This window comes from Heloderma suspectum, chromosome 12 (genome assembly GCF_057233095.1).
Source record: "Heloderma suspectum isolate Gila_16-S chromosome 12, 16-S_ref, whole genome shotgun sequence".
In the NCBI taxonomy this organism is placed as follows: domain Eukaryota; kingdom Metazoa; phylum Chordata; class Lepidosauria; order Squamata; family Helodermatidae; genus Heloderma; species Heloderma suspectum.
Window position 1 is genome coordinate 5,463,159 of NC_139469.1, and position 22,654 is coordinate 5,485,812.

The 22,654-nt window shown below is 46.5% G+C and overlaps 1 protein-coding gene across 2 annotated transcripts in view; it reads right to left on the bottom strand.

Moving 5' to 3' along the window:
• The window catches only part of MPRIP (myosin phosphatase Rho interacting protein), a 164,241-nt gene that overhangs the window by 128,136 nt on the left and 13,451 nt on the right, over positions 1-22,654 (bottom strand). For both annotated transcript variants that reach the window (XM_084818180.1, XM_084818179.1), the window contains exons 2-3: positions 6,246-6,323; positions 4,468-4,533 (exon numbers count right to left, since the gene is read on the bottom strand). In XM_084818180.1, coding sequence (XP_084674306.1) covers positions 4,468-4,533; positions 6,246-6,323 — 144 coding nt within the window. The remainder of the gene's footprint in view (positions 1-4,467; positions 4,534-6,245; positions 6,324-22,654) is intronic.

The following is a 22,654-nucleotide window of genomic DNA, read 5'->3' on the forward strand; positions in this document are numbered from 1 at the left end:
TTCTGGCCCTAGCTTTTTTCCGTTTTACAGCTAAAGAGATTCTGGTTAAATGCTCTCATTATTATTTGCATCCTTCCCTCCTGTGGCGCTGGCTGTGTGTGTAGGTAAGCCAAACAGCCCAGAAATAACAACAGTAGCAGCACAAGAGTCAGGGATCCATTTGCACTGCTCCGATTTCCCCCTTGTAGTTTTTTCCTGCCTGGAAAGTAGGCGGCGGGACTGCAGCTTGACCTCGGTCTCCTTTCCTAACTTAAGTCAGTCCAACCCCAATGCATGGTTTTGCCACGCATGGGGCAAGAGAGAGGTGGGGCAAAGGGTCACAAGCTGTTCCAAAAGGCTGAAATGCCTCTCCTAAGGCTTAGATACTGGCAGTAGCTTGAAGCTTAAACATGCTGGTATTTGGGGCCCTTTTGCCTTTGCCCCCCCCCCCACTGGAATGTGCCCCCCAAAACCTTCTCCAAAATGGAATTTGGCCAAACAAATGAACAATAAAATCATGTACACCACGAAAATCTACAAAACACAAAGCATCTAGCGGCACCTCAAAGACTAACAAATTTATGCTGGCCCAGTGGTTAGCCATTAAGGTGCCACAAGGCTCTTTGCTGTTTTTGCGGCAAGAGACTAACAGGGCCACCCGCTGGAAATTGTCACTAAACATGGATGACCTATTAAAAGAACAGTAAATCCAATCATAGGTAGCCCTTCCACAAGGAAAGTGTTTCTGAACTGGCGTTAGGAGCTGCAAGGGCTAGAACCTCTGGATCTGGACTCTGCTGCCCCGTGTGGGACATTAAAGACTTTCCAGGCTATGATGTCCTCCCCAGGCTCTGGGGTAACTCCACCCACCTCAGCAACCCATTGGCTCCCCTTGACCTGGGAGAGCTATAAAAGCGTCTGGATTATGTCTCCTCTCCCACTGCTTGCAAAGTTCTCCTCCAACACCAGTTCCAGCCATTTATGCCCCCTACTCCCCAGCCAGCCAGCTCCTAGACTGTCCACGGCCATGTACCAGAGCTGTTTAGAAAGAGAGGACCTATTTTTACTCAACATCCCACTGATTTCCTGCCATCTCACTCCTGGGCCTTCCATGCAGCTTCACCCGCTCCCTCCTTCCCATGAGCCGTCTTCCTATTGTCATTTCAGGAAATATTATCCCAGTGAAAGCAGCCAGGTTGCCTGGAGACGGGACAAGAGAAATGTTACGGCACTCCAGCATGGCTGATTAAGAGGATTTGGATGAAGTTCCAGCGGTGACACAAAGCGGCCAGTGGTAACAAAAAGCAGCAGTTCTGCAAGCTCGAGGGTTCGTTTTCATACTGAGCCAAAAAGCAACGCCTTATTCTCTCACAGCGGCTTGTGTTGGGGGGTGGAGGAACCCCTCAGAACAGCAAGGGAAACCGAAGGAAGAACTCTCCTCAAAAGCCGTTCATAGGTATGCTCAAGAGAAGCCAAAAGGGTCGACCTTCTTATTACTGCAGCCTTGTAAAGAAGTCCAGAGTATAATAATGTAAATCATTTGTGGCTCAACCACATGCCTGCCAAAAGAATAAAACCCTCCAGTTTGCAAAAGCTCCTCTGCTCACATGGAGGCAAATCTTACTAGCCACCAACTTAGAATCATTTTTTTCCAGAGGGGAACATCATGTTAGCCCTCCCCTGCAGTCTGAAGTGGTATAGTCCAGACACAAGTCTATTGTCAACTAGGCCTTAGATGTTAAGAACAGAGAGGAGCTCCATGTGTGACGTTCCTGCAATATATATTTTTCCCCTTCTGTAATCAAAATTCTGATAATTTCATTAGCCTTCCAACCCCATCCAGTAAATGCATACATGTTCCTTTCAGTGAATAAGGTGCAGAACAACCACCTTCGAAAACACCCCTGCCAAGAGCGACTTTGCTGACAGAAGGAAAAATGACAGACTTGACTGATCTCTCTCTGCTAAGCTGAGCAAACCAGTTCCTTCACTACAGGCCCCACTTCCAGCATGGAGAGGAGGGGAACTGTTTGGCACAGACTACACGGCTGAGGGAACGCACCTCTACACTGACCTATTTATTTGCTCCGGGCATCACAACAGAAGTGCCCGGTTCTCAGGAAACAGCAGGGGACAGCCATACTCACAGGAACCAAAAATAACCAACCATCAAGGGGAGGAAAAACACACACACACACACACACACACACTTAAGTTGACAGATGGAAACAGGAGAATCTGAGGATGTCAACTTTACCTCAGCCAAACCTTTACCACAGTTCCCTCAGAGAAGGGGGCACTCTCATATGTCCGTACCAAACGAGTCAATTAAAGGCACCGAGATGTACCTTGTGAGGGAATTCTGCCATCTAATCCCACCTGCCCCTCAACACTCATGTTTCCCCTTCCCCTCCTAGGGTCTCTCATACAATACTCTCTTCCCTTCGAGAAGGGGTTTCTCACAGAGCCCATCTTGGAGGAGAGTAAAATGGAGGCAGGCCTTGAAGGAGAAGAATCTAGACAAACCACCCGAAACGGCTAGGCTTGGCATTTCAGGATCTGTCCAGCAGGCAGGCCAGGTTACAGCAGCCTCCCCAACCCTGGTGCCTTCCAGCTGTGTTGGACTACAACTCCCAGGTTGGGTCACCAAGAACCATAATGAGGTAGGCCTTTTGGTTTCTCAGAAGGCCTGAGCAAGTTTGCCAGCCTCTAAAACTATCCCACAACACTTTCCATCACAACCCACACCTCAGGAGCCTGCTGGCTACAGTCATGTTTTCTGAGGACACCACGGGACAGTGCCCACACACAATGTAAGAACACGGCCACCGCGTGTGAATGGGCTTAGCAGCACAAACAGTCAATGCTGCCATCTTTTGTCATCTGCTGTGACCAACGTGTGTGCGTGTCTGTGAGTTGTCCGCAGGCTGTGAGCTGGAACCCATCCCCGGTATCTGATGCAGCAGCCATTTGTCTGGAATGGCAGCAGAAGAACCAACTGCATCGTTCAGCATGATGACAATGGGCAAGATTTTATTTTTTTATTTTTTTTTAAGTGAGCTGCTGTGGGGGCTTTTTTTCTGCCAGAAAAGTGGCACAGAAATAAACTTTAAACATAACATTGCGAAAGGCAGTGGGAGGAAGCAATGCAATTGCATTGCTAAGTTATTTGGGATTCTTTTCCTGGCCTCACCCAAACAGGGATGGGCCAGCTCCGTGGTGGAGCACCTGCTTTGAATGCAGAAGGTCTCAGGTTCAAACCCTGACATCTGCAGATATAGCTGGAAAAAACCCTGCCTGAAACCCTGAAGAGCCACTGCTGCCCGTCAGTGTCAGCAATACCTGGTTAGATGGGCCAAGGATCTGACTCAGTAGAAGGAAATTTCCTATATTCCAGGGGTACAGAGCCCCTGCCCCGCTGGACTCATCAAGTACACCAGACTCCCCATTTTGGCCTGAGGGGCCTCCCGGGGTTTCTCCAGGGGGTGTGGCTTGGCTCCAGCCCCCCCCCCCCTAACAGTGGGGATACTGTTATACTATATTAATACTATATTCCTATGGAAGCCCCACGGGAGATGGGACAGGAAATGGGAGGATGCAAAGTTTGCCTACAGGTATTTAAAGGCAAGAAAGCCAAGCCTGATGAGAGCAGAGGCAGGTGGGAGACAGCAACGGCCGGATCCAAGCCCAAAGGTTAGGACAACTCATCACAACAGGTCTACACGATAACTTGCAGATGCACAGTAAATCATAAGGAGACACAGCAGCCAATACTGGGATGCTGGCAGTTACCGAGAGAAACAGGTGCAGAGGACTAGCGACGGCCGTATGACTCAACCATTTAAACTAAGTCCAGGGCTTTATATCTATGTTGGGACACACTGCCAAACCCTGCCCAGCCATTCACCAGCTGAGGCTCATTCCCGCAACAGCAGAGTAAGAAATAAGAAATCCTGGAAGACACGTGTGATTTCACCGCACCCACTACCTAAAGGAAACAAAGCAGGGGAAAGAGGGGAACTGAAACCTGTCAAGCTACTCTGAGGTTCAAGGGTGTAACCAACAGCGGTGAGGCTCCGAACAGCCATCCGTAACGGTCGCTAAGGAACTGAGTGGAAAGGGGGCCTTCTCCTGCCCCCAGCTTATACACAGTGCATAACTATCAGCTAGGGAGAAGAAGTGCTTTCTGTTCCTGTCAGGTTCTGGACCCTTCCACATTTGGGCCTACGCATTCACAGTCGGAAACATGCTACCACCACAGGCCATGAAAGAAAAAGGAGCAAACACACCGCCATCCCAGAACCCGCTCAAAACAGCAGCCTACGATGAGCCACATCTCCCTCCCCCAACACAGAGGCCCCCAAGCTCTCTATGGGTCAACCGCTCTTATAGGCTTCTGCCTCAAACTGCCTCAGCCTCTCATTATGACAATCCCACAGCAAGCAAATGAAATGGCATTGCTTCAGGAGAAAAGACGTTGCCACTCACCATCTCGTCTAAGGCGTAGCGGAGTAGGCCATGCTCGTAGAGGATGAAGAACCGACGCTGCCATTTCTGGAAGCGAGAGAGAAGCAAGAACACACCATTTAAAACATGGTATCTGAACCAGAGGAAACTCCCAACCCAATTCCCACAGAGGGAGATAAACCTTAACGGTTCTTAACCTTCCTTGACATTTCCCCCGTCCTCCTTCATGTCTGTTCTTACTCTCTTCCAACTTTGTTTCTTTACGTCAGGGGTGCTGAACCTCTGGCCCGCTTGGGGTCCCCAGATGACCATGCCTCCTTCCCCTGGCACGGTCTTTTCTCCAACTGCCGGCCCGTTTGGTGGTTTCTTGGCTTTCTGCAGTTTTTTCCCCATTCTAAAAGGTTGAAAAGCCATTGCTAAGCCTTAATTACTGGCAGTAACAGCTTTAAGCTAAAATATGCTAGGATTTGGGGAATTTTAGATGCCATTTGCCTTAGGCCCAGCCCACCACTGGAACCAGCCCTTGAGAGCTTCCCTGAAATTGAATGAAGCCCTCAGGCAGAAACAGGTTCAACACCCCGGCTTTACATGGACACCACAGTCCCAGAAACTGCTCCCAGCTTAAGCAGAAACAACATGAAGATCACAGGCAGTGATCATCATCTTGCTGCTCTGAGAAAGGAAAGGAAAGGAAAGGAAAGGAAAGGAAAGGAAAGGAAAGGAAAGGAAAGGAAAGGAAAGGAAAGGAAAGGCTCCTCCTGTGCAAGCACCGAGTCATTGCTGACCCCTAGAGGGACGCCGCTTGCGCTGGCGTTTTCGTGGCAGACTGTAGTGGGGTGGCTTGCCATTGCCTTCCCCAGTCGTGACCACCTTTCCCCCAGCAAGCTGGGTACTCATTTTACCGACCTCGGAAGGATGGGGGGCTGAGTCGACCTGAGCCGGCTACCCGGGACCTGGCTTCCGCCGGGATCGAATTCGGGTCATGGGGAGAGTTTTGGTTGCAATACTGCCGCCTGCTAAAACTGGATACCCAGGGACCAAGGGCAGGGAGGACTGTCAGAAAGTGATGCATGGTTACTGCTGACCACCTGGTGACCAGAATTGTGAGAGGCTCTGCCTGCACCCAACTTGCAAGCCTGGAAAGCTCCAACTAATGCACCAACCCTCACTCTCAGGAGGCCATAAGGGTCACCCTCTGTCGAAAACAAGGGGGCCTTGTTTGCCTCTACTTGGTTTCTCAGACTTCCTTCCAACAGCCTCAAACTCCAGAAGTATGAGCAGGGCTGGATATTCTGTGCTAATAACAATTTCTGCACCCAGTCAACTTTAATTCTCCATCAAGAAAAGCCGAATGGTGTGCCCTGTTAAGATGATGCAAAACAGAGCAGATCTGCATATACATATATATATATATAGTCATTTTGCATAATTTCCCCTGTTCTTTGCTATTCCAGGTAACAAAATGCTCAGGACATCGATGTTCTAGCCCCAGACCTCTGCAAGTCCTATTTAGCCACTACTGAGATTTCTTGCAGGAATTCCCTACGCACACTTGAGCATATTTTCACAGCCATAAATGCTAGAAACTTAGTGATGGTTTTTTGCTTAGTTTTTTGGTATGACGAAAGCAAAGATTTGGAGAAAGCAGAGTTTTGCACTCGAGAAGTCACATCCGATGCTTTTCCTGCATGCCTGCTGGTTCTTGGCATATGCTCAGTTCACCAAGCGCAGGTCCATCTGGGCTGTGACTACCCTTAGTGCCCCGCTGGCTCAGCAGAGGAAAAAAGCCTCTTCCTTACCCGAGAGCGATGCACAGGGTTGTCAAAATCGGTGCCTTCCGGTGCCAGCAAAAGCCATCCACCATAAATAGGCTTGGCCTGAAAAAGAAGCAAACACAACAAAATCATCAGCTTTATTTATTTTTTTAAGGTACAACTTCCAAGAGTTTACTCAGTGACGCAAATTATAGCAACTACCAGTTATGGAAACTGGCACAACGCCTCATGTGTTTGCAGGCTGGAAGAGCCCACCGCAGAACTCCATGTAAGGCTCGCCGTTCCAGGGTAGAGCCCTTGCTTGGCAACCAGAAGGATCCAGGTTCAATCCCTGGCTATCTCCAATGCAAAGAATCACAGGGAGAGATTATAGGAAGGACCCTTCTCTGCCTGGGACCCTGCGCACCACAGCAGATGATGACCTGGTTTGCGCAGCACAACAGCCCACCGTGGGTTCATTTACCCCCGGGGGCTGTCAAGCTGTGCCGGGCGCCCATCATCTTTGCCTCACACCCATGGGCACCCATCTTGCTGTACTGTGCAAACACAGGCAAGAGGGGTTGTTTGAGGGTTAGACAACTCTCAAATAACCCATGCCTTGTTCCAGGGTTATTTGAGGGTTGTCTAACTCTCAAACAACTCCTGTTGCCTGGGCTCTCATGATACGAGAAGCCACGGTAAGCCAAGCAATGGTGACCGTGGATGCCCGGCACGACACAATCGCCGCCGCAGGTAAATTAACCCACAGTGGGCTGTCATGACGTGCAAACAGGCCCAATTTTGGACACAATGGACCAATGGTATGATAGTATAAGCCACCCTCGTTAAAAAGGACCCAGGAGCCTGCGATAATGGCACTGTGATACAAAGGGGGGTGGGGAATTACTCATATTCCCCAATTACAGAATTCCATGTGTAGAATTTGCATTAATTCTCATAATATATTCTGCCTCTCCTAACTACAGAGGACAAAGAAGACCTGAACTCCTGACCAGCATCCGTCTGAGATTTCATCAAGTGCTGTTTACATATTTTAAAGCTCATCTCCATAGCAACAGGGACTAGAGACTTGATTTTAAACCGAGACATAGTAAGGTTCTCACAATGTTGAATTTTGACCCCAGTCCCAATTTCTACACTTGTGTGAAAAGATTTCAGAATTGCATAGCAACTTATATATACATATGAGATGATGAGACATCTCGCTGTTCAGTCAGGGTGGGGATACCAGCCTTGCAGAGCAGAACACAAAGGTTGCAAGCTTATGTTATTTGTGATGCATCCACTGTCTGAGAAGCAGCCAAATCTCTTCCCATTGACAAAAGCTTCTGTGCCTGGTCACCTGGAGACTTCTGAACCACCACAAGGGATTGGCTATTTAGAAGTTGCTTTAAACTGAGAGCATTGACTGAGTGGGAGCACCATCTACTCTGACACACCATGACTCCCCAAAGTCTTTCCCAGCCCACCTAACCAAGCTGCTTTTAACTGGAGATCAGGGGCTTGAAGCGCTCTGAGGTTGTAATTCTGTGCATATGGCTTTGAGGTCAAGTCCAACTACTCAGCAGGACTTACTTCCGAACAAAATCCTTAGGAGACGGCTGCAAATCAGAAAGACAGAAGTAGACTGGAAAAAGACATACACGATTGAGGGTTTGGCTGAACATGCCGCATTTTTGCGATAAGAAATTTAAAACACCCGTTGCACTATTTAGAAGCAAAACACCAAATTAATGTTTTGCATAAAATGCACAAGAAGCCGTTGTAGGGTGGCCATGTGTCCTCTTTTACAGAGGGCAGTCCTCTATTTCAAGGGCTGTCCTATCCAGTTTCTGGTTGAAAGGCAAGGAACCATCAGAACTGTGGCCCATCCACAGTGAACACCTGGACAGCAGACTGAACAGGCAGGCACACAGGTCACCTGGTCACAGCCGTCCACACAATGCTGAGATGTCTTGTGTTTCTATTTACATTTGAATAGTTATTTCTAAATTAGCATTTATACATTTAAATCACATATGCAAATGTTATGCAAATTGTTGTGCTCTTTTTTGGTGATGTTTTTCCTGTTTTTTGGCCACTCATAAGTGGCCTTGGCTTAGCCTCCCAATCTGCAACCCACTCTGGAACAAGGCCTAAATTTACTCTCCATATTCCCTTGTAATCCTTGTCTCTCCCCTTGGTCTGTTGTCTTCCTCCCCTGTCTAAAGTTAGCCTGTCAACTCCCCAGAGAAGGGATATTTGTCATTCGCTCCTGTGACTCTGTACCAATGGCACTGTATTAATAAAGAGCAAAAGATGCCAAAACTGAAGCAAGAAGCCACAAAGATCTGCTCTCTTTAAAGAACAGCTTTGGAAACCTAAAACCCAAAAGAAAGCAATTTTTTTTTAACTGCAAACTGTCAAAATAAAATCTAGTTGCTTTATTTAAAAACAGAAACATACAGACATTTCAGGGCTGATTAAGTGACACCTTCCCAAACCTGCTCTGCAAGTCAAAGATTTCACAACATTTAAAAATGTACACATACACACTCACACACAATCCATCTGTAGATATATGGGAAATTTGTCAACACACCGCACCTCTGAAAAGCAAGAAAATCCAGGGCAATTTAAAAAAAACCTGAAGTTAACTCTCCTTCTATGGAACACTAAAAGCATTCCTAGTCAAGTCAAGAATGCAAGAGTGTAAGGCCACGTTTGACAGCTTTAACCAGGCTTTTAAGAAAATGCTTTTAAATAAAACACAGCCTCTCTTTTTAAATCTAGAGAAATATAAGACGCTCACCTTTGTTTCTGCATTACCTCCAATCCAGCACACCTGAATCACGCATCCACAAACATCAATGGATTTCTCTACATTCAGTGATGGGCAGCTGAATCCACGGATCAACTCCAATGAAAAAGCAGTGCGTTTTAGGTGATATGGAGCGGGTTCAATCTGTGGTGTTACAACTGCAACACTTCCTTCAAACATGCAAGTCGCTACCTGATTGAACATGCATGTGTGAAGGAGACCCTGATGCGCTGCACTGCATTTCAGGTCCTGCATCACATTTCAGGTCCCGTTCGTTGCATTCGATCAATGCAGAATTGCCTCGCTGGCCTATATTTCCTTTTACAATCCAAACGCTAGGTCACTATGTTCTACATAGATCTGCAGCTAGGTAATTTTAGACCATCGACTTAATGGCCCACAGAGACCCCCTTAGACTCCCATGTATATTACTTCAGTTGTGAAGCACACAACTAACATTTCTCCTCTTCTTCCCTGCCCTTCCCCGTTTTGGGACTGCTTCTACATCCCTGATACATTAGCGCAAAAAACAAAAACAAAACCTCTTTGCCAGTCCTGATGAAAAAGAAAAGCTCTCAGCAAGTGTTTTGCATTTGAACCACGCTTCAATCGTAGCATCGTCATGACTACCGGAATGCCCTGATGCTAAACACATTTACTGGGAAATAAGCACCATTCTGTTGTCTGAAAGAATAATTTATTACATTTATATCCCACCCTTTTTTCTCCTGCAAGGAACCCAAGGTGGCTTACATAACCCTCCTCTCAATTTTGCCCTCCCAACAAGCCAGTGACGTAGATTAGGCTGAGTGTCAGTGATGAGCCCAAAGTCACCCAGTGAGCTTCTTGGCCAAATGAGGACCAGGACCCAGGTCCCCCAAGTCCCCATCCAACACTCTAACCACTACACCACACTGGCTCTCTGACTTTTTTTTAAAAAATACTCTCCTTGTTTCTGTGGATTTCAGACCAGATGCAGATGGACAGTAACTAAACATACAAGCTACACACACACATATATCAATAAATCACACATATACGGGCGTCACACACAACCAAGCGGCAGACAAATACTTGTCCAGGAAGCAAGTCACTTTTAGTCCTTATTCAAGCTCTGAAAACACACATCAATGACATCTGTGAACTAATTCCACTTTTGCAGCTCTTCAATTTATGCCCTTGAAATTATTTTACAGTACAGCGGGCCGTACTTCCATGATCGCCCCACACAACACAGCAGGGTACAAAACCCAGGGGTGAAGAGCTCAACTTCCGAAGCAATCTTACTTTAAGAAAGCAAGTGCCTAGCCCTTATTAACTGTGAAAGTATGTTTGAATAAATACACACGTAACACCTGGGGACATCTCTTAAATCAAAGGTGGAATGAAAAGGATTTTGAGTGGCCAGAAACTCCAGTACTTTTCATAGTTCAATGACCCTCCCAACAGCTGGCAGAAGGAGAAGCAGCATACAAACTAAGCCGCTCCGTCAACATTTTTGCTTATTCTGCTGGGCTTGTCACAGGGTTTTGCTTTATTTGGTGTAAAATCTGGTATTTATTTATTTATTACATGTTTGTCCTGACCTCCAAGGAGCTCTGGGTGGTATACATGGGGTTCATCCTATGTTTTTTCCTTTGTAACACCCGCAGGTAGGTTAGACAGAGAGAGAAGCAACTTGCTCAAAGGCACCAAGTTGGCTTCATGGCTAAGTGCACACTTGAATGCAGGCCACCCGATCCATCTAGTACTTTTATACAGTGTAGTGTAGTCTTTAGAGTGTTGGACTGGGGCTGGGGGCGTTGGACTTGGAAATCTGGCTTCTAGTCCCCACTCAGTCATGAAGCTGACTGGGAGACTTCCAGCTGGTCACTGGCTCTCAGCCTAACCTACCTCCCAGTGTTGTCAAGAGGATAAAATGAACAGGAGGATCATGTAAGCCACCTTGGGTTCCTTGCAAGAGGAAAAAAGATGGAATATAAATGTAATAATAAACATAATGTGGAGACTATAAACACATAGTTCAGAATATGGCAACCCTAAGATCAGAGACAGAACACATCCCTAAATACTATTACACTTTCTACCAAGTTGCCATATCAGCTAGGTTATCACAGGATTAAAGAAATCTTGTCCATCGCATGAGCTTAAGTAATTTATATCAACCATTAAAATCAAGTATAAACTCTTGATTAAAATCAACTAACATTTATTTGAATGGACAGCGTTAGTCAAACCAGCGCAGCTTTGTGGAAAATATCACGTTTCTAAAAAAAAGACCCCAAAGTCTGCATAAACTTTCATACGGAGGATAAAACAACAGTTCTAAAACAGTCACTCTTTCTATTTTTAGAGGACACCCAGACTAGTCAGAGCAAGCAGTCTCTTGAACAGGGCATTTCCCCTGTAGGAGGAATGCCTCTTCCAAGATGGTGCCTGCCACCTGTGGGTTTTTTTGTAAGTAGTGGGATTAAAAATAATTAAATTCATTCTTCTAATTGTCAGCACAGTTAATTGCCAACACCTTCTTAATCCATTAAGCCACTGCTGACTGATTTAATCAACTGCTTGACTCTCGAGTTGCTACCTTCCTTCTAAACAGCAGCTCCTTGGTTCCAAAACTAAGACCTAGGCTCCGCCTGGCCTTACTACACTCCGACGCACCTTGATTTCTGCACCTGCCTCCTGCAGCGCCTTCCGGACCCGGCCACTCTTTCCTCGGTACATGGTGCTCTGCTTCCGAGTTCTTACGGACCTTCTGCCCGCTCTCCTTTCTTCTCAGGGTTTGGCTGATGCACCTTGTTCCGTCAGGGCACTTTGGTTCTCCACCCATCAACCCACACACGCGCTGTGTGTAACTTCCCTTCTCCACTCCCTCTGCGGCTCACAGCTGTCTCGCCCTCTGTGAACTCTGCACACTTAAGTCTCTCTTTCTCTGCACTCCACGCCTGCTTAGAGGAGGTTGCATTTCGCTGAGAATCGCGCCACTCTTTTCAAAACATCCCTCGGCAACCAAGCCATACATCATTCTCAAGATGATGCACACTACATCTTTAGACATTCCAGCTGAAATTCTGTGCTAGGGGAGGAAAGGCCATCAGCGAGAAGGTTTTAACTCTGCCCCAGAAGAGACATCAGTCAAGAGTCAGATGCAACCTTTTTTCCACTTCAGAGGAAACACCCACATGATACACAATGAAGAGCGAGCATGGATTTTCACAGATGTTTCAAAACGTGCTTGCCCACCTTTCTTCCGAGATCCCATCTGTTTTGGAACACAACTCCCATAACCCTTAGGCATGCTGTTTGGGCTGACAGGACTTGTAGTCCAAAACACCTGGGAGTTTTGCAAGGTTGCCTACCCCTGGCATAGAGATTTGAACCTTGCTTCTGCTGTGAACTCACCGGGAGGGACTAGGCAAGCAACTCTCTGACTGGGTTAGGACAATCATTGGCTTGAATGAGCCACCGTGGTTTGCAGTATGTGCCGGGCGCCCATGGGCCCCCGTTCCATGACCCAACCCCCGCTTGTAGGTTGTTGTATCGTCCAAACGCAGCAAGGTTGGGTTGTTGGCATGGCTAACAAACCCACTGGTCCAGGTAGTATCGGATTCCTGCTCTGTTCGTGATCCAGAGGTATCTTCGCACAATGAAAACATCACTCTCTTAGGGTTTTTTTTAGAAAGCCAAGGGTATACTCTGTTAGTGCTATAGTCGTTTTCATCCGAGAAATTTCATGTACTTGAAAGCCTTTAGTTTTCTGCAACTCTGGCCTATGTTACAGAGTTAATGTAAGGATTCCCCAGTAATCTTATGTGAAGTTCTGTGAGCACCTGAAAGCACCTATTATTATTATTATTATTATTTTATAATGTCCTTGATACAAGGAGTCAAAGGCCTCAAAAGCACTGCAGAGTCCAAGGGACCAGCATCAAAATGTAGGGGCCTGGGCAACCCAACAGGTGGAGTTTTCCAGCCCTCATGCAACTAGATCAGCCTTCCCCAACCTGGTGCACTCCAGATGTGCTGGACTGCATCTCGTCATTCCTCAGCCTAACCTACCTCACAGGGCTGTTGTTGGGGATAATGTGGGAGGGAAGCCACATAGGCTCCCCTCAGCTTGTTGGACGAAAGGAAATAAATCCAAGCAACTCTATGAACAAACATAAAAATCAACTTGATGGTAGACATGAACCAGCCTATTAAGTATCTCTCATTGCCCTCCCTCCTATAAACCATGGGTGGACAGAAAGCAGATCTCCAGATGTTTTGGACTTCAACTCCGAGCATTCCTAACCACTGACCATGCTGGCCAGGGCTTCTGGGAGCTGAAGTCCAAAACATCTGGAGATCTATCTTCTGCCCATCCCTGCTATAAACTTCCGCCTAGAACACCCACATAATGCCAAATCTTGATCCACACAGTCTCCATTTCTACATATTTATCCTCTTACCTGTTCCTCTTTTTCCTCCCTTGTTGTCCACTAGAAACATTTAGACTGTAAGCAGCTAGGGGCAGGGTCCTGTCTCGATGCTCATTTAACTGGTCAAGTCCCAGGTACATTGAGAGCCCTAAAGAGTTAATGAACAGGAGTGCAGGGGAAGGCAACCTGTTGTCCTCCGGATGTTTCGGGCCCCTGCGACCACGGCTGATGGTCAGGGATGAGGCAGTTGTAGTCCCAACACATCTGGAGGGCACTAGTTTGCCAAGCCCTGAATCAGAGTGTTGAATAATAATGAAAATGAAACAAAAAAGAAGTGAACAGTGCACAGGATAGGCAAGAGAAATCTCCACTTCCACAGTATCGGGATTCCTCTCATGAAATGCAAGTGCGTCTTCACAAAACACCTAAATTAACTTCTGCACAGTTGCCGACAGGGCCAACCGAGGCTTGTTTTAAAGGGGAGGGGGGTGTCACAAAAATGGGGCTACCGACATTTCACAGTGTGAAATCACTGTTACGCATTGTAATCTCTTATGGTATTAGAAACATTTGCAGCAAATATTATCACCTAGCAGCAGGTGTTCCATCAGGCCACAAGGCAAAGGGAGCAAAGGAAGGGAAGCAGGGATATTCCATCGGCTCTGCTGAGAGACCGCCTGCCTTTGGCTCCTCTTCTTCCTCCTCTATCATCTGGCAGTAGCAGTTCTGTCATGCTACCTTGAACTCTGTCCATTATAAGAACCTCAAGAACTGGCACCTGCGTGCTTCTTTTCCTCTTCCCTCCCTGTTCCTTTTTCCTTTTCTGCTGTGTCTTTTAGATGGAGGGCAGGGAGTGGCTGCATTTTTATCAATCTGTACGACGTTCTGGGAGTCTTTGCGGCTGAGGAGCAGGTTAAAAGGGCTTGAAATGAATCCAGAGCCATGAGACCCTCCACTGTGAGAGGTAATGTACCTCTGAATAGCCGATACAGGGGATGGCCATCACCCTCACTGGCTCCGAGCACCCTAGATCATCCCAGCCACAGCTCAGGACATTACTACAGGAAGACATTAGAGGAGGGCTGGATCTCCGACTCCCCCTTCCGAGGTTAGAGCACTGGCTCCGACCTTGGAAGGGAGAATCCAAACAATCCTATGGTCCCTGGGACTATAGGACTGCTCTCTAAGTCCAGGATCTAAAATTACCTAGCCGCACCACTGCAGACATGTTCCCCTCTGGGATGCTCCCTTCCTTCTCATGGCATCCCCCTGGATTTCTTCAACATTCTGTGGCTACTGAGCATTGAGAGTCCTCATTAGGCTGTTTGGGGGAGGTGCCCCCCCTCGAGCTTTAAAAAAAAAAAAATACAGTTTTTCTGTACTTCTGCAAACCATGTGTACCGATGACTCCCTTTCGTTTCTCAGTGGCCCCATTTTGGCTACACAGCTGTTGGCGCTCATTGCCTGAGTTTCCTATTAGAGGGAGCAATTGCTAATGCAGAAGGCCTGTACAACAGCAGCGGAAGTTGGCATCTAGAAGGGCAACCGATAAAGCTCCGCTCCCTTTGCTCTCCAAACTGCTTTATTTTTATTCCTCTTGGCTGTTTGAGCCTGGGCTCCCTCAAAGCCAGCAGAGACCGTTAGGATGGGAGGGAGGGAAGGAAACTGCCTCCGTCAGGTTTACATGAAGTTGTCAGAGAGCTGTGCAGGCTCAGCCCAGACATTTGCTATCGATGAGGCACATCCATCCACGGCACCTCAGGGGAATTCATCCTAGCCAGGCTGGATCTTGTCATTAAAAGAGGGTACTCCAATATTATTAACGCACATTCTTTCCCGGACTTCATTTCCCTCTCCTTCCTCTTTTGTCTCCCTGGTGTCTATTTTCAGACTGCAAGCATCTTGGGGCAGGAACCTGTTCTCTTGCTCCACATAAACAGATGGAGGTATATAAAGAACAAACAATATTTATCCCACACGATGACATACCCCCATCCCATTCCTCCAAAGAGTTTGGGGTAGCACACACAAGGATATGGTTCCCACCCTTTTATCCTCACACCTACCTTGGCCTGAGCCTATGTGGTCGGCACACAGTCACCAACTGGTTTCTCAAAGAGGCTGTTTGAATCTCTGATCTGCAGTAACTTAGATGTAGATAGGGAAAAACGCAATTTTAGATTGCATAAGTACAGGTACAGCTTTAACAGGGAAAGTTCCGCTCTACTCTGCACTGGTCAGACTTCACCTCAAATACTGTATCCAGTTCTGCACAAATTCCCCCCAAATGCACATTTTCACGCTTTAGCCTACGAGCGAAATGACCATTTTTGGCTGGATTTTTTAATTTTGCGTGTTTTTCTATGACAAAATTTGTGCAAAATTTGGGAAAGCTAGAAAAGCGGTCCACAAGTCTGCGGAATCCACTCTAAAGGGGAAAAGCCAGCCTGCTGTGGGATCCGTGGGTCAGATTCATGAAAATCTGAGCTCATTTGGTTCCGTTGTGGATTTCTCTGACATCCTTAGTTGGGCCAACTCGCGGGAAAGCAAGCTGAAGACCGGGGCACTGAGCTCATGAAAGCACAGCAAGCTTCACACCCCCGGACGGATGCCTCTGACATCCCTATATGCAGGTTATCCCAGTCTATCAACCATGAGGTTCAGCAGATAATTCGCTCCAACTCCAGAGCCGCCATTTTGCACATGGCTCTGCCTGATCCAACCACTATTTTGCACCTGGATCTGGTAAACTGGACTCTGAGGTTTTAAGTAAAAAACTAAAGTAGATCTCACAAGACCAGGTCAGCCCACTCCTGCTACCACACCGGCACAAACGTACATATCTGGTTACATTCCGGTAAAGCAGGGGTGGGCAACTTGTGGCCTTCCAGATGTTGTTGGACTACAAATCCCATCATCTCTGACTATTGGCCATGCTGGCTAGGAGTTATAGGCCAACAACATCTGGAGGGCCACAGGGTGTACACCCCGGCAGTAAAGCATGAAAGGAATAAATAAAATTAGATGCTGAAAACTGGAACTGTTTTGTATTACTCTAGAATAGCTCATTGGTCAGGCACGTGCCTTGCAAGCAAAAGGTCCCACGTTCAATCCCTAACATCAACCGTCACAAGGTCTGAGGTAGCTGAGAAAAGACCCCTCCCCTGCCTCATAAAAAAACTGCAATCCAGAGTAGACAATACTGGAGAAAGATGAAACCAAATGATCTGACTCAGTATAAGTAGCTTCATATGTTGAAAGGTTATGCTACAATAAATCTGTCTTTAAAACTGCTAACAGACTGAGATTTTGGCCTCCGAACTTTTCAGGAGTCTACCTGCAAACAAATACTAGTTTATGTCATTTGTGGAACCATTAATGACCTAAAAAAGAGAAACACCCTCACCCCCACAGTTATCCAGTTTACCAAAAAAACAAGTCTTCTCTGTCTATTCGCTTGGAGTCAATTCCAACTCACCCTAGGCGAGTTGCTGTTTACAAAACAGGCCTATAAACGCGCAGCCAAGGTAATGTCAGCCCTTCCAGGAACCATGCCATCATCATGACAGATGATCTAAAATGTCAACACTTATTTATAAACAACTCTTCATGAAACAGAAAACTTCGGAACTCCATGATCCCATTCCTCTTAGGATCTCGACAGAGGTTTGATCCAATTTAAGCCCTGTCTCGCTGCCTTCCCGAAACACACCGCGACAGCAGAAATAAAAAACACCTGGCGCAGTTGCTAATCACAATGCCCGGAGGGATTAGGAAACAAGGATATCATGAGAAAATGTTTTAAAAGCTGGGGGGAGAAGAATTCCCCGGGAGCTGCATGAGCGACCCGTCATAACATGCTCTAGAAGTTCAGATTAGTCACTAGGAAAAATTCCTGGCTTTGGGGCAGAGCAGGGACCAAGTGTGCACGGGTGGGAAGAGACTGTTTCGGGTGCCTGAGGTTTGGATGGATTTTCCTGGTCTAAGTTTGGAAGGAAGGAAGGAAGGAAGGAAGGGAGACAGACAGACAGACAGACAGACAGACAGACAAAGACAGAAAGGCAGGCAGATAGGCAGGTGCATCGATTCATATTCTCCAACTCAGTGGCTTTCTGAACTGTGTTCCAGCATATCCTGGGGTTCCTTAGATACTCATCAGGGGTTCTTGAACAACAAGAGCTATAACAGTGAGCAACTTGTCCTGGAAGAAAACTCCACATCTAGCAATCTTGCCCTCCAATGGTGGAGAGCGTCTGGGTTGAGCGACGGATGGACAGTATACTCTCTGTTCACGGAGGGTAACTGAGATGTATGAACTGAGCGTGTGCTCTCTGCCCCAGAATCCTTTGCAAGACTCATACATTCCACTGCAAAGCATGCAGAGGCTTCCCTGGCTGGCCTCCAAAACACAACAAAATCTGTATCGCATACAAATGCATCAAAACAAGGCCACAACAAACTTCAACCCAAAGCTTGCTAGAAAAGAAAGCATTTGGTTGTGTTGAAGTATAAAATCTGTAGACCTCTAGTCCCCCTTGAACTGTAGCATCTGGGAGGTATCCAAACTCTGGTCTCAGTAGAATTGTAGTACTCTTATTTAACGGCACAACCTTAAAGATCTTTGGTCTCTTCCGCTGCAACATCACACTGCTGGCTCAAAACAATCTCCAACAAACTCAATGTCCATGACCCTTAATTAAGTGTCCAGAACCCCTGGCAAATACAAAAAATTGTTCAAGGTGCCGATTACTTTACTCCCCACATCCTACAAGCCAAAAGGCAGTGTAACAAGCAGCCCACAGATGAGGTGAGCAAAACTACTCTGGAATAAGTGAACCCAGTAAGATTCACATGTGTATGTCCATTGCTTCAAGTCCAGCTTTGACAGGCGGTCTGCGTATCTAAAGAAGCTGTTGCAGGTATGATACCACCAGAAATAAAACTCAGGCATTGCCTCATGCACAAGGTTCTGCATTCAAATGCATTCACCCGTTCGGTGTTCAGTAAGCACATATGAAACAGCATTAACTCTAGCAAGAACAAAAATGTACATGCCTTATTTAGGTTGTTGGTTTGGGGATCCCACAGTCTTCGGACATTCTGGTTGAAATTTAGGTGGATTTGCATAAAGCGAATGGATAAAAAGGGAAGGGAACTTTAAAAAAATCTGAAACAAAATGTAGTGTTTTTATTTTCCCTTCAATATTCTTCTCCCAGTCAATCAGGCACCCCTGTCCAGAAACAAACAGGGTCTTACAGTTTGCAGGTTGCCACTGCAAATATGGAGGTGTGTTTGACATTTTGTAACCCCGCCCCCCGTTTAATCCTAATAATTAGCAAAGAACAGCTGGATGTTTTCAGCTCAACACCACCCGCCACGGACTAAAGAATCTGAGCAAGCAAAAACATCAGTCGGGCTAGCCGATGGCTTTTCAGGAACTATTTATAAAAACGAGACATACAAGGAGGCTTGAGCATAGCTGCATCGGATGAAGTGGGCCATGTCCACAAAAGCTTATGCCACAATCAACTGGTTAGTCTTTAAGGTGCCACCAAACTTTATTTTTGCTGCAACAGGCTAACATGGAGACCCTTCTTGAAACTTAGCAGAGCTAGTCTCCTGCAGCCCTTTCCCTAAAATTTCACACCCAGAACTAAGGAAGAAAGAGTTGCATTTAGAGGTCAGGCTTGCTTCTGCCTGCCCCCCCCCCCCAATCACTCTGGGGTCAATTATTTCCTCTCATCTTCCAAGACTGCAGAAAAGGGCAACCAAAATCATCAAGGGGCTGTAGCATCTCCCCTATGAGGGAAGGTTACGTAGAAACATAGGAGCTGCATTATACTGAGTCATAGAATTTGTCCATCTAGGCCAATATTGTTGACGCTGACTGAGAGAGTTTCAGGCAGAGGTTTTTCCAACCCTACCTGGAGATGCTGGGGACCCAGGACCTTCTCCATCAAAGCAGGGGCTCTACCGCTGAGCTACGGCCTCTTCCCTTAGAATGTCCGAGACGGTTTGGCTTAGAAAAAAGGCAGGTCAGGGAAAGTATACATGATAATACAAAAGTATGCATAGTCTGGAGAGGGAGTCATTTTTCTCCCTCTCTCATAATACTAGAACCGAGTGGCATCATTCAGTGGAGTTGAATGGTGGGAGATTCAAGACAGATCAAAGGAAGGACTTCTTCACACAGCGCAGTTAAACTATGGAACTCACTACCACAGGATGTAGAGATGGCCACCAATTTGGATGGCTTTCAAAGGGGGTTGGACAAATTCCTGGAGGAGCAGGCTATCCATGGCTATTACTCCTGATGGCTGTGTGCTCCCTCCAGTACCAGAGGCAGTGAGCCTCTGTATACCAGTTGCTGGGGAACATGGGTGGGAAGATGCTGTTGCGCTCGTGTCCTGCTTGTGGGTTCCTGGCCGACAGCTGGGTGGCCGCTATGTGAACAGAATGCCGGACTAGATGGACCCTTGGTCTGATCCAGCAGGGCTCTTCTTATGTTTTTATGACTAACCTAAAGGCATCCTGCTTTCAGCCCCAAGTAACCAGATGCTACTAAGAGCAAGGTCTATGTGTGAATCACAGCAGAAACCTGCATTTATTTATTATTTATTTATTTATTATTGCATTTATATCCCGCCTTTTTTCCTCTTGCAAGGAACCCAAGGCAGCTTACATTATCCTCCTCCTCTCCATTGTATCCTCACAACAACAACCCTGTGAGGTAGGCTGGGCTGAGAGTCTGTGACTGGCCCAAAGTCACCCAGTGAGCTTCCATGGCCAAGTGGGGACTAGAACACGGATCTCCCGGCTCCCAGTCCGTCACTCTCACCACTACACTAGACTGGCTCTCTCTCTGCATGTGTCTACTCAGAGCTAAGTCCCACCACGTTCAACGGAACTTACTTCCAGGTTATGGTGTGCAGGACTGCAGTCTCAAGAGCTGTCAAAAGATCTACCCAAGGGCGAGATAATGCAACGATTTCTTAATAGCAAATATTCAAGGATCTCTCCTAAGAATCCGCCTTATACTCAGCCAGAACACTGCTCCAGTTCAGTACTGCTTACACTGACCGGTGGCAGCTTTTCAGGGTTTCAGACAGGAGTCTGTTCCAGTTTTACCTGGAGACGCTGGATATGGAACCCAGAATCCTCTGCCTGCAAAGCAGGTGCTGCTCTACTGAGCCTCAGCCCTTCCCTATATGACGAATTTCTCAGCATTCATTGCATAACCCTGTCAGGAGGACCAGCACTCTTATCCCCGTATTGCAAAAGGGAAGGTTGAGGCTGGAGAGAACGGTTCTTTCCCTGGAGCCGCTTAGCGAGTTCCCAGTGAGGTGAGAGTCCAGCTCCGAGAGCACACTTTGCACCAGCCACCCGCCAGGCCTCTTGTCTCTCTTTTGTTAGGAGACACGACACATCATCTATTATGCTGCACTGCTCTCTGTTAAGACAGCATCTTTGTATTGACCCAGCAATGAATCATAAAGTTTTCTTTATAGAGGCACACCGTAATCCTCTGTACACGGAGCGGTCAACGGTTGTTTGTCAAGCTCTCTGTTTGGAGGCCAACGTCTGTTTATCCGCTGATTCATTATGACCACTGGTTCCATTATTATACACAAAGGATCTGTATGAACTGAAGCGGTGTTCTTGTAAATACACAAGCTTCAGGATTCACATGTAATTGCTCCTCAGCTTCGTAAAGTGAGGTGCCTGTGGAATGATCCGCTCTCTCCACCTTCCTCCGAAGCCCACAGAAGCACGGAATTCCGCATGTGCCAGGGAACAGCCTCAACAGCGATGTGCAGGTGCTATGATGGGGAAAGGATCCTCCTGCAGTGGTGAGGAAAATTTGATTCTGAGCCCTCACTTTCTCCGAGCCCCATTCCACACACGGTTTTTCCAATGAATGTTCACAAACCAACGTGGATTTTATACTTTAACGCTTTTGTTTTGCAGCCACCATAACAACTTGGCATTTTTGTAACACTTCAGTGCTTTTTTTCATTCATTAATTTTTTTGTAATCCTCACAACCACCCTTTACGGTAGGCCAGTATTATAATGTCCATATTGTGGATGGGGAGCGGCAGCACTAGGGCTGTGAAAGAGTCAGGCTAATAACATCAGAGCAGAGCAAGAGTCTAATCTGACATTTCCCGTGTTTGCCAAAAGTTTTTTTTTTAATTTAAAGTAAGATGTTATTGTTTGCTGATCTGCTCTTTTAAAGACTGCTCTGGCCTGAAATTGCAATATTTTTTAATGCTGTAATTGTGTTGTTATGCTTTACTCTCTGTATTTTAAAAAAAATTGTGTTACGTAAGCCACTTTTGAGTGTTTACAAACAAAACAGCAGGGTAGAAATTATCATCATCATCTTGCACCAACACCTCAGATTACACATCAAAGGGAACAAAACCACTCAGGTACTACAGTGATACTTAAATTTGTTATGCACCTTTTAAGATGAGAAAAGATAAAATTCAACTGCACAATCCAATCCCTTACAAAGCTGCCCCCAAACCAAAATTCCTCCCTTTATTTCAAAAGATGTTTTTATTCTTCTTGCGTTGCATTTACCCTAGCTCTTAAAATACTTACATTTTAAGCCTTCAGGCTTCCTGCATTAAAAGGAAGTTTGGTTGTTACCACCTTCCCAACTAAAATGGATATCCACTTATTTTGAGGATGGTTCAGTGTGTATTTTTGTGCACTTTTTACATAGGCCAGGAACCCTCAAAGTCTCCTTCAGGTACATTCAAGGGTTTGAGCCTGGCCAGTCACATCTTTTCAAATCTGATTCTCTGAACGGCTGGCCCAAGAGACTCACCCCATGCCATATCTAGGAATGTGGAAATCAACAAACCACAAGCTTGCCAAGGTTTTTCTCAGAGCTCCACCTCAAAGCTTGGTCCAACCCTGTATCAGACCGAGACCCTTTTCCCCCTCTTTCCGTGTGAAAATCGCAAACTACTTGAGTGCACAGTCAAAATTACACTATCTTCTATAGGATTCAAGTGTGTTTGTGTGCACTTTTTAAAAAATACACATTTTTTCACATGCATCCTTCTAATCTACACATTTTTCAAATGCTTTTTTCTCTTTCCTGCGAATGGCATTGTAAGCTCCAGAGTGTATAAGCTATGATCGCAGATTACGCTTGCGTTCAGGCGGTGCAAAAGGGGTAAATTCTGGTGGTA